The 13372-nt window shown below is 49.3% G+C and overlaps 5 protein-coding genes across 5 annotated transcripts; 3 read left to right on the forward strand and 2 right to left on the reverse strand.

Moving 5' to 3' along the window:
- Positions 1-1522: 1522 nt before the first annotated feature.
- FPSE_10165 (uncharacterized protein) lies at positions 1523-3417 on the reverse strand (the record flags this gene model as incomplete). The annotated part of the gene is made up of 3 exons (XM_009263282.1): positions 1523-2088; positions 2140-2319; positions 2646-3417. 3 exons carry the CDS (start codon positions 3415-3417, stop codon positions 1523-1525), a joined length of 1518 nt encoding a protein of 505 aa, XP_009261557.1.
- A 2307-nt stretch (positions 3418-5724) lies between these two features.
- Positions 5725-7701, forward strand: FPSE_10166 (uncharacterized protein; the record flags this gene model as incomplete). Its single annotated transcript, XM_009263283.1, has 3 exons — positions 5725-6278; positions 6441-7021; positions 7079-7701. The coding sequence occupies 3 exons, from the start codon at positions 5725-5727 to the stop codon at positions 7699-7701; spliced, it is 1758 nt and encodes a 585-aa protein (XP_009261558.1).
- Positions 7702-8137: 436 nt separating this feature from the next.
- FPSE_10167 (uncharacterized protein) lies at positions 8138-9160 on the reverse strand (the record flags this gene model as incomplete). Its single annotated transcript, XM_009263284.1, has 1 exon — positions 8138-9160. The coding sequence occupies one exon, from the start codon at positions 9158-9160 to the stop codon at positions 8138-8140; it is 1023 nt and encodes a 340-aa protein (XP_009261559.1).
- A 560-nt stretch (positions 9161-9720) lies between these two features.
- Positions 9721-11595, forward strand: FPSE_10168 (uncharacterized protein; the record flags this gene model as incomplete). Its single annotated transcript, XM_009263285.1, has 3 exons — positions 9721-10136; positions 10191-10284; positions 10336-11595. The coding sequence occupies 3 exons, from the start codon at positions 9721-9723 to the stop codon at positions 11593-11595; spliced, it is 1770 nt and encodes a 589-aa protein (XP_009261560.1).
- A 318-nt stretch (positions 11596-11913) lies between these two features.
- On the forward strand, positions 11914-12946 carry FPSE_10169 (uncharacterized protein; the record flags this gene model as incomplete). The annotated part of the gene is made up of 3 exons (XM_009263286.1): positions 11914-11962; positions 12022-12611; positions 12671-12946. The coding sequence occupies 3 exons, from the start codon at positions 11914-11916 to the stop codon at positions 12944-12946; spliced, it is 915 nt and encodes a 304-aa protein (XP_009261561.1).
- Positions 12947-13372: the final 426 nt, after the last annotated feature.

A 13372-nucleotide genomic window follows, 5' to 3' on the forward strand; every position in this document is an offset into this window, starting at 1 on the left:
CCGGATGCTAGTTTAGAGACGATGACGACAAGTATCGAGCCACTAAGTGCGCACCAGCAACGCTAGCCTCAATTGGGGCTCCACTGTACTTTGCTCCGATTGATCTAGCTCCATTGCCAGGTCAGGTCTCAGGCCAGGGCGCGCATCGCCTTATGTACATAGGTAGCATTGCATCGCATAACTGAGGAAGGGGTTTAATAAGAGGGTCCAATAGAAAGATTCTGATATCTTGGGCATGGAAGGATGACATGTGTCCGGCCATTGGGAACAATAACTCTGTACAATAATAGCCACGTGTTTATGCCAACGTGCCGTGAGTTGGGAGGACATGACAGAGTCTTTGCTCCTTGTCACCGTGCTGCAATACATAGGTACGTATCAGGTAACTTAAACTTTCCTGTTTCTTGTGTCGTGCCAGGCAATCTCAGCTAGAAAGGAAGAAGAAAAAAACAATCCGGCTGCTGCACAGATCTTTTTTCAAAGATCACTAATCTACTCCATTTGTAGATCAGTTCCTCATCAGGTCCAGCTCGACAGGCCTCCAGCTTTCCTGCTGCCGAGATCTACAAGATTTTCTCGGCGGAATAAACATAAACAATCTGGGGCCTTGGGTTGCGTTGCGAGGAGTGAGGGTCCATCGCCCACATTTGCATGCACGCACCAGTTCGTCGCCGAAAAGCTTGGCCCCATGTATATATGCAACTCTATCTGTGTGTAGGAACATCCGTCAACTACCTATAGAGGCGGGAGACGTCGTAATAAGAACCGTCAAGCTTTGAATACTGTCGGACTATTATCCGTACATACCTGCCACTACCCTACGAAACTAACTCAAGGGGTTCATGCTTTTCAGCTGCGTCTAAATCATAGTCCCCGCCGCATGGTTAGTTTCCATCTAAACCCACCAAGCGTAAACTCCTCCTGAATGAATTAATAAGGGGCCATCTGACGTCAATGTCCGACTAGACCGTTTCATTTCTATTCGGTTTTGTTCGTCTTATGCGATTCTGGACTATCCAAACAACGGCACGTATAGCATGTCAAAAGGAAGAGACGAAGCAAGTGGTTAACAAAGAGTGGTCGTAAAGGAACCTATTTACTACTATAAGTAGCTCTAGTAATACACACCCGCTGTTCTTGATGCTGAAAGTGTAATTATGCTATCCATGGTGGCATATCCTAACACATTCCTATGCCTGATAACCCGTAGTTGCTTTCAGTTACTGAGCCATCTCCCCACCGAGTAGCTCAGTCTTCTGTAAGCTAATACATCCTCCGATCAAATAAGAAGTAAGTGATCCCTAAGCCGTTGAGCTATTGCTGCAATTCATAAGACCAAAAACAATAAGCAAAAGCTGTCGAGATTGCGGAACTTTCAGAATGTGAGACTGCACTCCGACACCAAGTTAACTGAAAGATACCCTCCGTATCTTGATAGATCGATAACGAGCGCAGTTTCCTCAGACTGACGAGGGGAATTAGGTTGCTCGAGCAGCGCAATCCCCTATAGCATGCCCAAACCCTAGGGTGATAAACCGTTGGCTTTTATGTCGGGCCCTGTCCGTTCTCCAGGAGAATCGGGGTAGTTTTCACCCTTTTCTGGCTGGGTCGAGTGATGATGGTTCGTGTCAATATTGCTGCCTTGTTCCTGATTTGGTGGCTGAGTAACAGCATGCTCTCCCCTGGACGAGGCCTTGCCACTCTTTTTCCCCTTCCTGCTCTTCGCCTTGGCCTTTTCAAGAAGTCGCTTGCGATCAGCCTCTTCTTGTCGACGTTTTCGATCTTTGATCTCATACGCTCGGATCAGTGCTTTAGGAGGTTCGCCGAAAATGCTTTCGTACTCGCAGAATCCACACATCCAGTCATGTGTTGCGTTGTCGGGTTTTGTTCGTCGGGTTTCTGCAGCAACCTGACGGCGGTGCCTCGCAGCCCTGTCAAGTGACCGGTCAAGGCGGCGCTTGCTATCTCGACGAGAACTTCCGGAGCCTCTACTAGCGGCGACGGAGGAACCGTCGTGGTGAGCAACACTGCCGGGTGGCAAGGAGCCAGGGCCACCCTGGGTCGACATGCTGTGCTTATTCGCGTGACCTTTCGCTCAGATCAGTAAACGTGTATATTCGCTCTCTCGTGTGCACTTACCAGGCCACTGAATTGTCCCAGGAACTTGGGATTCGCAGGTGAAGGTGAACTGGGTCGACGCTGGAGTGCTTTTTGTCACAGTCGAGTGTTGCTGGAGTAAGCTCACGTTGTCCTGGCTCTGGGGTCGCAGCTTTTCAGCATTTGCGATGGCGTTTGAAATTATACCGCTTCCTTCTTTTTCTGTTTTCCCGTGTTAGAGTCTGGTGGCCTGCAGATGACAGAGGTATGGAGCAACTATGGTGGAAGGCAAGTGCGAATACAGAACTGAGAATCGAATGATTATGCAAGTTGCCAAGTGGCAAGAATCATTAAGGTTCCGCTCTGTCATATATGCGCAGCCATGCCATTGATCCCAATAGACCAAACCACGTGAACAAGAGGACCATGCAGGCGACTGACTGACGCAAGCGCAACTGCCATCATGGATACATTATTCGGAAACAGGACAATACAAGAGAAGAGCAGAAGAGCAGCATATGACACTGGGCGAGAATAAGAGAACTTACCACCTGGTGCCCATTGGGGCTGAGTAGATTTTGGCGCTCGTCCGGTCCAAGAACTGTTGCCATCAGGCAAGGCTCGAAGTGGGCTTCTGCCGTTCCTCGAGCGTCCAAGCCTTCCTCGGCCAGGACCTGATATTCCCTGATTGTTGGTCATGAAGCTACTGGTGCCTGAATGCGGGTACGCTCTATCACTATGCAGCTCGCTGGTAGGAGAATGTCCTGCGTCAGTCGAAATAGCAATGGATCCCATCTCATTGTTCAACAATTGGGTGCTGTTAAGTATGGCATCGCCTGCGGAAGGGATCTTGCGCTTCTTTTTGTTGTTCGCGTTCTCAAACAAATCATAGCCGTCCGCCGATGATCTTGCAGAATGAGGCGGTTGCGCATTCGTGCGAGGTTGGTCTGGCTTTGAATGTCGTCGAGCAGCGCGGGTTAGGATCTTGGGAGGCGAACGAGTGACCATGGTACTTCGCATGGCCATTTCTTCATCGTCGCCGTCACGCAATCCTAGGCCGTTTTGTCTAGGGGTGTAATTGCGCCCTGTTTCTGTCCTTCGGCTCTGTTGAGTTGGACTTGTGGAGCCTATTCTTGGTAGACTTCCCTCGTCCTTAAGTGTATATGGCGGATAATAGAAAAGGGGAGCAGTTTCATGTGTTGAAGGGGGGTATTTTATCGTATCCGCGACCTCCGGGGAGAGCTTCTCTCGAAGTCGACGTCTCGGTAATGGCCGAATCGGTCGGCTTGGAAATGACGACGATGCAGTATCTGGCGACATATTGGGACTATGATCTGCGCGTGAAGAAGACAAATATCCCATTAGCATCCATGACCCCATAAAACCGAGAAGAATAGACACGATAAAGGCAGTAACGTTCAACATGACGAGGGATGTGGTAATGGGGATATTTCATGACGTTGCCAGACCGTCGCTCAGCCTACCTAGCCAGCCATTGATATAATTTGAAGTATCAAGGCCTGCTCAGCGCCGGAACTGCCTCGCAACGTCCAAAGTGAATAGAAAGCGTACCCATCAAACATTGTATTGACTCTGATGCAAACCACAAAGTAGGTAAGGAGCAGTCGAACAGCAAGTGTGGCCAAAGAAGGGTTGTATCGCAATTTATACAATCGATCTATTGTCGACGAGCTGTCTTGATTGTAACTTGCTGAGCATACCACCAAGAAAGGGGTACCAAAATCGTGATTCGCAAACGCCAACACCGAGTTCGAGGCCTTGGTGTTGTCTCAGAGGGGTAACTTGGTTCGGTCGGGCTCTAAAGCGTTCTGTGTGCGGGTCAGAACATATTGTCGACGTAAGGTATCACGGCTGAACGTGGAGTACTAGAGCGAGCTTTGGTCTGAGCCAGTCCAGCCTCAGCCTTGAACCTCGTCTCAAGTACAAGGTCGATCGATTCTTGGAGAGGCTATATGAATGGTTGTTGGACTTGTTCGTGGTTGTCCAAGGTCGGGGCTCGCTTACCCAGTCACGGCCGGGTTACTTGTGGAGGGGGGCTTGAGAGTCTCTGGAGAAGTGACGATCAAACTTGACCACCCGCTGAGGTCGTCCAAAATCCAACAATAATTTAACAGAAAGAATCCAGAACGTCGGTAGACTGAAAATATCAAAGCAAAGCCCGATAACACCTCAGAGTTGCTGTACAGTATCTGTAGCTGTGTGGTTAAATCATCACCAGTGGAGTTGTCGCAGCTAGAGCCAGGGCCATGGCCGTTGGGAGGCAGTGGAACAGTTAGTCAGCCAAGCTGGCGCCTAATGTTTATAGGCTGGAAAGGAAGTGATTGTCCCACCTTTTGGGTTTCTCCAATTCCCAACTGACAGCACCCACAAGAAAAAGAAAAGGTCATGATTGGATTCATGACTGCTGTCCTCACGCTCTGACACGTTCTACATCATCTCATTATGGACATAAAATACCGTTGAGCGCGCCCTAAAGCATACATACATGTTGCTCATGTGCTACTGTACGCACATCCATGACATCCAATGTTTCCCTGATGTCATTCTCCCGAGAATCCCCATGTATGGATTGCAGGGTATGCACGGTAGAGATTTGATACATGCGGACATTATCTACGAAAACGGCCTACCTGCTACCTACCTACCAGATTGACTGACCATGATGGAAGCGGAAACAAACCGTCAACTGTGGGGGTTTAGCCACTTGATCAGCAAACAGTAGGTTCCTAATTCCACTGGCAAAGGTTACAAGAGGATATTGGAAAAGTTAATATCCAAGCTTTATGGCGCAAGACCAGATAATCTGAAGGTCCTGTCTGAAATGGCATTGACCAGCTTACTGATTTCGTTTTACACTCTAGAACGGCAGAGTAGTCAAGTTTATCTGTTACCCCGACGTCAAGGTTCGAGTTGGTTACGGTGAGTGGGACTAGAATTTTTCAGTGTGGCTTCTGAATGGCCAGGTACCTATGCACAGTGCTCCAGAAGACCCCTGTATCCTGGAGCTTGCAAGGTAACTGCACTGATCCCGAGCGGGCAGTATGTACAGTGAGTGCTAAAATGCCCTGCAGGTGGTCTTGTAGTGGTTCCATCGGTTCAGGTCTTACTGAAGCGATAGGCAAGTGAGACCCGCGCCCACCTTCCTGCCCACTTTCCCATGCCCACGCTTGAGCAAGCCCATGTCCGCGCCTCTTCTCTTCCTTCTCCTCCTCCAAAGAAAGCTTCCGCCCACTCTTCTCCGGCACATACCACCTCATTGTTACGGTATTTCTCCGTGTCATACTCATAGCGTTTCTGCGCATTCTCGATATGCTTGCTTGCCAACCCCGTCTTCGATACGAACGCTCTACCTTCTTGTTCCAGTAGTCGCAGCCGTCGCTGGTTGCTCACCAACCCAGCTCCCACGATCTTGGTCGCCATTGCATTACGTTCAATTCTCGCGATCCCACCTCCTTCTAACGTGACCACCAACATCGGAGAGAACCTACCTGCTCTACAGTATTACACGCGCCGTCGTCTGTCGAACGAGGCGTCGACCCCCCTACCCTTTCTACCAACTCGTTTTCTACTCATCTTCCACCTCACCTCGGTGACCCTGCTCCCTCAATGGCACCACCTTCGCCGCGACGGTCATCGAGAGCCCGCATCACCAATTCTCAATCTCAACAATCATCGGTATCCTCAAACACGTCGGGTCGAGTCGAGCGGAACACAAGATCTGTCGCCAAACCTTCTTCCAACAAGTCTACGCCTAGCGGCTCGTTGTCCTCGGAGCCATTTGAAGACATTGACGATACTCTTCTCGGTCGAAGGCGAAAGCGGAACCAAGAAGACGATACCGACAAAAATTCCAAGTCCGACAACTTTGATATGGTGAACGGAAGCGACGACCTTCAAGAAGAGGAGGATGAGGCTGTTCGATGCATCTGTGATGCTGAAGAATATCCAGGTCGTCCGCCTGTTGAAGGCGCTGACTTGGACTTTTTCAATGCCATTGAATTTACTGAAGATGTTACCGGCTTCTTCGTTCAATGCGACATTTGTAAAGTTTGGCAGCACGGCGCCTGCGTAGGCATTTTTAGCGCCGAGAGCTCTCCTGATGAGTATTTTTGCGAGCAATGTCGCAAAGAACTCCACAAGATCTATACGGCAAGCAATGGGTGAGTCAAACTTGTCATTCCGGTTGGATTTTGTTCAGTCAAGATGTCTCTGAGACGTCCACCTTTTGAAAATTCTGTTTTTTTCACCCCGACTACCTGTTTCACATCCCTTCGCTGCGCACTGCCATTGCGATCACCTTGCGCTGACAGTATCCTTCTCAGTCAAAAATGGTCCAAATATGTTCCACATAATCGTCCGTCGCGCGCGACCTCCCGAGCTACCTCGATCGCTAAGGAAGGCAACCGCTCACCCAAGACGGGGACGAGCAAGAACTCGCGCCCTACTTCGGCTTCGCAAAGTTCTAAGCGAAGATCCACAATGAACAGCCGCGACCGTGCATACGAAGATGAGCAACTGTTGAGAGCTATTGAAGCAAGCAAAGAAGACGTGCCTCAAGATGGATCAGAAATCTTGACTCGACGAGCGAAACGAGGACGCAGCGACAGTGAGGAGTCAGTGGCCGTCAATGCTCGTCCACGGGACGACAAGTTGGCATCACTGAGAAATCCGATAAGTGTCAAGCGGCAAAGAACCAGCTCAAGGTCACCTTCGCCCCCCATCGAACTGGCCGAAGTACAGACTCACGTTGAGTCAGACGACGAAATCAATACTCGTAATGGAACGAAGAGAGTCCGTAGCAACAAGAACCAGCGAGCCAAGACCGAGAAGGAAGACAAAGAGCGCCAGAGACAAGAAGCCGCAGATAAACGCAAAGGCCGCGCAGAAAGGCGACGAGGAGAGGGTAAGCTAAACCACAATGTCTACTGTAAAGCTGAGGCTGAGACTGACAATCACTTAGACTCGGATCCTGCCGAGGAGACACCCCCTGCCGCAGCCAAACCCCCAGCTACGAAGAGCATCGAGACACCTGTCATTATGGAGACCCCCGCGCCAGTAGAGCCTGTGCCCGACACACCTCCTGCGAGCCATCAACCTGCTTCAGGCGCCCAGAAGCGTGGCGGGAGAACTGCTCACAAGAAAGGCAAAGGAAGGAACCAGTATACCAGAGATCGAGATGGGGAAGGCGAGTCACCAGCGCGGTCGATGTCGCGAGACATACAGAAGACCAGTGACGAGCCAACGCCGGCTCATCCGAAACCAACGAGTGAACATCGACATGGCAAGTCAAAGCCGGCCATACACCATAAGTTGAATATGGTGGACATGAAACGACGTGTTGGCGCCATCATGGATTTTATCTCAAGGACTCAAGTAGACCTTGCAGCCGAGACATTGCCAGTGACGAACGAGAACACGAGTAACGGGGAGGTGTCGCTTCAGAAGACTCTGGGTTCTGAGACTGCTGAGAAGGAAAGTACTCGAGAGTCCTCTGAGGGTACAGAGTTCAAAGACTTGAACCCCATGGAAATGATGGATGTTCTGACAAGGGATATGGTCAAATGGCAGAATCAGTATACCTGATGGCACAGATTAGGTTCGCAGCAGCACATCTTGGAGTCTCTACAGCAAGGGACACGTGCTCTATTGTTATTATTTCAGGCGTTTACGGTTAAGGTACATCCAGGGGCGTCACCAGCATCTAAAATTGATGCAACAGGCACGGGTTTTTCGTTCTTCTTAGGGTTTTTGGTTGTTTGTCATTTGACTGGAAGCACTTGATCGAGGCAGGGACCCTCTGGTGTTCCGGCTATCATTCTATATATACCCTAGCACGCCTCAAGGACTTGGTCATTGGTGCCTGCGCAGTTTCAGCAAGAAAGGTCATGTGGGTAAGGGACAACACGAATTCGAGTATGATGTAAGACAATATGCTTAGGTAGTAGTGTACATGAAAAGAAAAATGCCCTATTATACAGATACATGTTACAGTGATCAAGTCTTGAATTCGTCATTCTACCTAAGCACCCGCTCGTTCTTGTGCGCGTGCTTCTTTCTGCTGCTTTTTAGCCTGGTTCATGCTGAGTGGAGGGTTAAGCATTCGCTGCTGATGTTCCTCGATTGCTTCGTCCGTTAAGTCTTCGAGCATGAACTTACCCAGCTTCCCAGTTCTCCAGTCTTTCAGGAACACGCTCGCCGCTCCATGCAAGTTAGGCTCACCCCCAGCCTTCAACTTACCCGTTTTCACAGCAACGGAAGTAAGTAGCTCCTGAACACTATTTGTAGGCTTTGAATATTGCTTGTAGAAGGCCGGGTTGAGCTTGTTGAGGCGGTAGAGTAGGTAGTCTACCAGAACCTCGGCAGGTACCAGGCCAATCTTGATGCCTTGTACGAGCGCAATCTTTATCATAGTCTCGGCGTTGTCGACGTATGGTACAAAGACACCTGGAGTATCTAACACGAATACCCCTTCACCAACACCTCTCCTCGAATCCTTGCCTTCTGTCTCCAGGATGCGAACACTCGTGCCGATCTTGCGCGTAATTCCTGGTTGCCCCCCAGTCTTGGCCGCCTTTGCAAGTTTCTGCGGTAGCCCACTACGCCGTAACGTGTTGAGCAATGAACTCTTTCCGACGTTGGGCATTCCCACGATCATGGCTCTCATTCCCGCGATTGGGTCGATTGCGCGCGCAACTTCTTTGACCTTTCTGAGGAGGGCCTTTGTTGTATCGGGACTTTCTTTGTTCCAGAGAACAAAGCGATCACCATACAGCTTGCGCAGAGCATTGACGTACTCGGGTTTGTTGATTGTGAGATCACATTTTGTGAAGACGACAATTCGCTCGCGGCCGGCAAGGGAGTGTTCGAGGATGGGATTATTCGTGGTCAAAGGGAGACGTAGGTCGCGGCATTCGAGGATGAGATGTATAGTATTCAGTCTCTTGATCATATCGGATTGGGCTGTAGCATGATGGCCTAGGTAATATGTCTTGGGAATTGAGTTTGGTAGGGCAAATGTTTGCCGAGGAATGAATTGCGCCATCGTGTCGGTTTATTCGAGAAGATTTACCGTGGTCATGTATCTTGCATGTTATTTTGAATTCGCGATAGATTGACGTCGAGAGATCGCAGATATGTGATGATGCTGGGATAGTTCTTAAGGTATTCCAATTCAAGACCCTGAAAAAGAGGACTGGTAATGCTAGACTTCAGCCTTGTTAGTGAGGCCCACTTCTGTCAGCCTTGCCCCTCCGCACGTGCAGATAGCTGAAAGTGACGTCACTCTACCTCTCTTCAATGCCGAACCAATTGAGTTTCTGAATTCAACCACGCGGTTCAAGAGACAATAAGCCAAAGTATAAATGAACATGATCAAACCGTTTGTGGTACCGACAAGGGACGACGGCAAATAGCCATTAAACGCCAAGAAATATTCCAAAGCCAAGAAAAAGCCAAGACCAGGCTCTTCATCTGGACCAGAGTGATAAATTGACTCGGGACCCTCGCTCAAAGTCGAGGGAAGATGCATCATGTACTTGCTTCCAGTTCACCCCAGAACCGACGAGTTTTGTCTTGATTTTATAGTCCAATTTGACGTGAACAATGGCTAGGCCTGAGACTGAGCCAGTCCAAGACTCAATTGATATCGAGAGAAGACCAACCTTTGGATCTAGCAACACTGTTACACCAAACACCAATACTCAAGATGCATCAGGTGTTACAGCCGATCATTCGGATCCACCCAGTCAAGAGAGTCGATCATCCAAGTACTTCGGGAAAGAGGGCAGTCTTCGTCCCTTTCGGCTGCTAAAGGAGGATGTCATCAACCTCAAAGGCCGGTACCTATCAGACTGGCAAGTCTTTAACCAGCAGGTGGTTGCGAGTGCCGTCTACATCTTCTTCACCAATCTTTTACCCGGCATCACCTTTGCAAGTGACTTGTATACCTTGACTGGAAAGTCGTGGGGCACTATCGAGGTTGTCTTCAGCACTGGTCTTTGCGGTCTTATATTCTCTCTGTAGGTGTTACTCATATTGCGAGACTCAGCTGAGTTACACGCTGACGACAATAGTTTCTCAGGTCAACCTCTCACAATTCTTGGTGTGACGGGTCCTTTTTCAGTCCTGGCCGAGAACGTTTACGAACTATGCGACAAGCACTTCCATGTAAGTTGAACGAGTAGTATAAAGCTAAGTCGTCTAACGATAAACAAATAGGTCGAATTTCTGCCTGTCATGGCATGGACTCTTATCCATGCCGGCTGGATGCACTATCTCCTTGCCATCTTCAATGCTCATGACTGGACAATGCAATATGTCACTCATTTCAGCGCCGACATCTTTTCTCTGCTCAACAGCGTCATCTACTTCCACAAAGCCGCCATGGAACTGAAGCGTACTCATGCCCGAGTCTCACTCGCTGCCTTCCTCTATGCCATCCTAGGTGCCATAGGCACTTGTCTTCTGGCCATTTTGTTGTCTACCGCAAACTCATGGAAACCCATGTTCCATCGATACGTTCGACTTGGTCTTACAGAGTATGCGGCCGCCATTTCCATCATCTTCTGGATTGGAATCCCATACATCGGAGAACTAGCCTCGCTGGACCATATCCGACTCGAGGTGCAGACTAGCTTTCGACCTACAAGCCCTGACAGAGCTACCTTTTTTGTTCGGTTCTGGGAGGCGCCCATCGAATGGGTGTTCCTGTCCATGATTCCAGGCGCCATCGTTACAGTCTTGTTCTACTTCGATCATGAAATCAGTAGCATTATCTGCACTGTAGAGCGATACGGAACCAAGAAGCCAGGCGGCTATGCTTGGGATGTGGCTCTTCTGGGAACAACTACAATAATATGTGGTATTCTTGGCATCCCCCCGGCCAATGGTCTCCTCCCCCAAGCGCCGCTTCACTCAGAATCGCTGATGCACTATGTCCTGGAGAGTCCTTCTGCAGAAGAGGGTGAGCAACCAGAGTCGCCTCGTCATGTCGCAAGGACCTATGAGCAGAGATACTCGCACTTCATTCAGGCTGCTCTAATTCTCGTTTTTGTGTCGCCTCCCCTGCAGAAGCTACTGGGCCTCACGCAGACCTCCGTGCTTGCCGGGCTCTTTCTTTTCATGGGCTACCAGTCCTTGTCCGTCAATCCTATCCTGGAACGGATCGTCAATCTCCTCACTGCACCATCTGATCTTCCTGAACTTCCCGCCGGTGTTAGCTGGCTCAGAATTCACATGTACACCATCACTCAAATCATCATGACTGGTGTCGTATTCGGTGTGACTCTGACGGTTGCAGCTCCTGCATTTCCATTGATTATCATTGCCTTGGTCCCTATCCGATTGTCGGTCATGAACCGGATTTGGAGTCGTGAGACATTACGAAGAGTAGATGGGTGGGCATGCCGGGAGGGGAAACCAGAGGATGATACGATCCCAGTACAGACAATTGGACACGAAGAGAAGTCAGATGTCTGACTGCATTAATATATTCGTATTTCCAGAATATCCCAGGCGCCTTCAAGGGTGAAAATACATAGATAAACTTTTGGTGACACCACACACGGCGTCTTGATTTGTTAGCCATCCATGCCACCCCACAAAGCCAGCCACTGGTTTCTCACTTCTATACGCTCATAAACTGGTTGTGATAAGCAAGTTTCAAGTTAAGTAACTATCGAGAATTGATAAAGATCTTCTATATTAAGGACCGGTCATCCCTTCCCATCCCTACTAGCGATCACTCTTCCTTAACAGACCAACAAGTAATATCGACAAGTCTGCATGTTGAACATGATGGAGCATATACATGGTAAATATGCTTTTGTTACGGGTGGAGGCTCTGGTATGATTTCTCAATGGTATAGCAAACATCAACAATTCCAGAACTAATCGCGCGAAAAGGCATCAACCTGTGTTTTGTTCGCCTACTGCTCAAAAATGGATTCTCGGTTCTCATAGTAGATCGCAGGCTTCGAGTCGAAGCCCAACAACTCATGGAACAGTACCCATTCGAGGGCGACAACAGCAAAGCTGAATTACTGTTTCAAGAGACCGACGTCACATCCTGGCCTCAGCTAACAGCTGCGTGGAAAACAGCCTTGGAGAAGTTTCCAAAGGTTGATATCGTTGTCGCCGGAGCAGGACTATTCGAACCTCCATGGTATTCGTTCTGGGATGCTCCCAAGACGGAGAGTAACAAAAAGACTGTTTCTCAGGATGATGCTGATGCCGATCCCGGGCACTATCGTGTTATAGACGTGAACTTGGTATCTCCAATTCGGCTCAGCCAACTCGCTATTGGATACTGGACAAAGGCAAAGTACAAGGGATGTCTCATACATGTTGGTAGCATAGCTGGCTATGCTGCTGCCATCACAACGCCTTTGTACTTTGCCAGCAAGCACGGCTTACACGGCTTCGTGAGATCGCTTGGAGGACTGCGGGATAGACTCGGCATCCGCGTTGCATGTGTAGCTCCGGGAGCTACAGCGGTAAGCTTGCTGAAACCTCGCTTGCAGTCTCTCACGATGGCTACTGACATCAAAACTAGACTCCTATGTGGAGCGAAGATCCGACCAAAGAAGTCATGTTAGAACAAGATACTATTCTCATCAGTCCCGAGGAAGTAGCACAAGGCATGTGGAGACTTGTTATCGACCCGGAACTGGGCGACGGTACCATCCTCGAAGTGACAAAGGGTGCAACAAGAGTCGTACCTCTCTATAACGCACCGGCTCCTACTGGAGAAGGCGTCATGGTACCTGGCTATGCGGATTCCGTTGAAGAAATCTATGAAAGGCTGAGGGATGAAGGTTTGGACGTGTAACTCAATGTCCACATGTTGGACTTGAACAAGCCGCTATGGCCTCTTTTTACCAGTATTCGGGGACATAATTCAAATGCATGGATAAGTAGAACACGCAGATCCCTCAACAAATAGTATTTTTAGAACCAGTGACGCAGATGGCTTCGCTTATGTGTTCTGGCTTCAGCTCTGTATTACGACACGCAAGCCAGCCCTGGTAAATCCCATAGATCCCGAGTCAGTCTTCTGGCGCATGGATCAGACCGAGCACCGTGGATAGTAAGGATCTAGGGTCCAGTCCTGCATAGCCTCATACCCAACATTAACAAAGATTCTCTCTGGAAACCGAGCTTAGACCATTGTCTTGGCACTCTTAGGCCGCTTGAAGCTTTACCTCACTCATTCAGAATCAACGATTGAAATGACTTCTTTTTTATTTCAGAAATA

This window comes from Fusarium pseudograminearum, chromosome 2 (assembly GCF_000303195.2).
Source record: "Fusarium pseudograminearum CS3096 chromosome 2, whole genome shotgun sequence".
In the NCBI taxonomy this organism is placed as follows: Eukaryota; Fungi; Ascomycota; class Sordariomycetes; order Hypocreales; family Nectriaceae; genus Fusarium; species Fusarium pseudograminearum.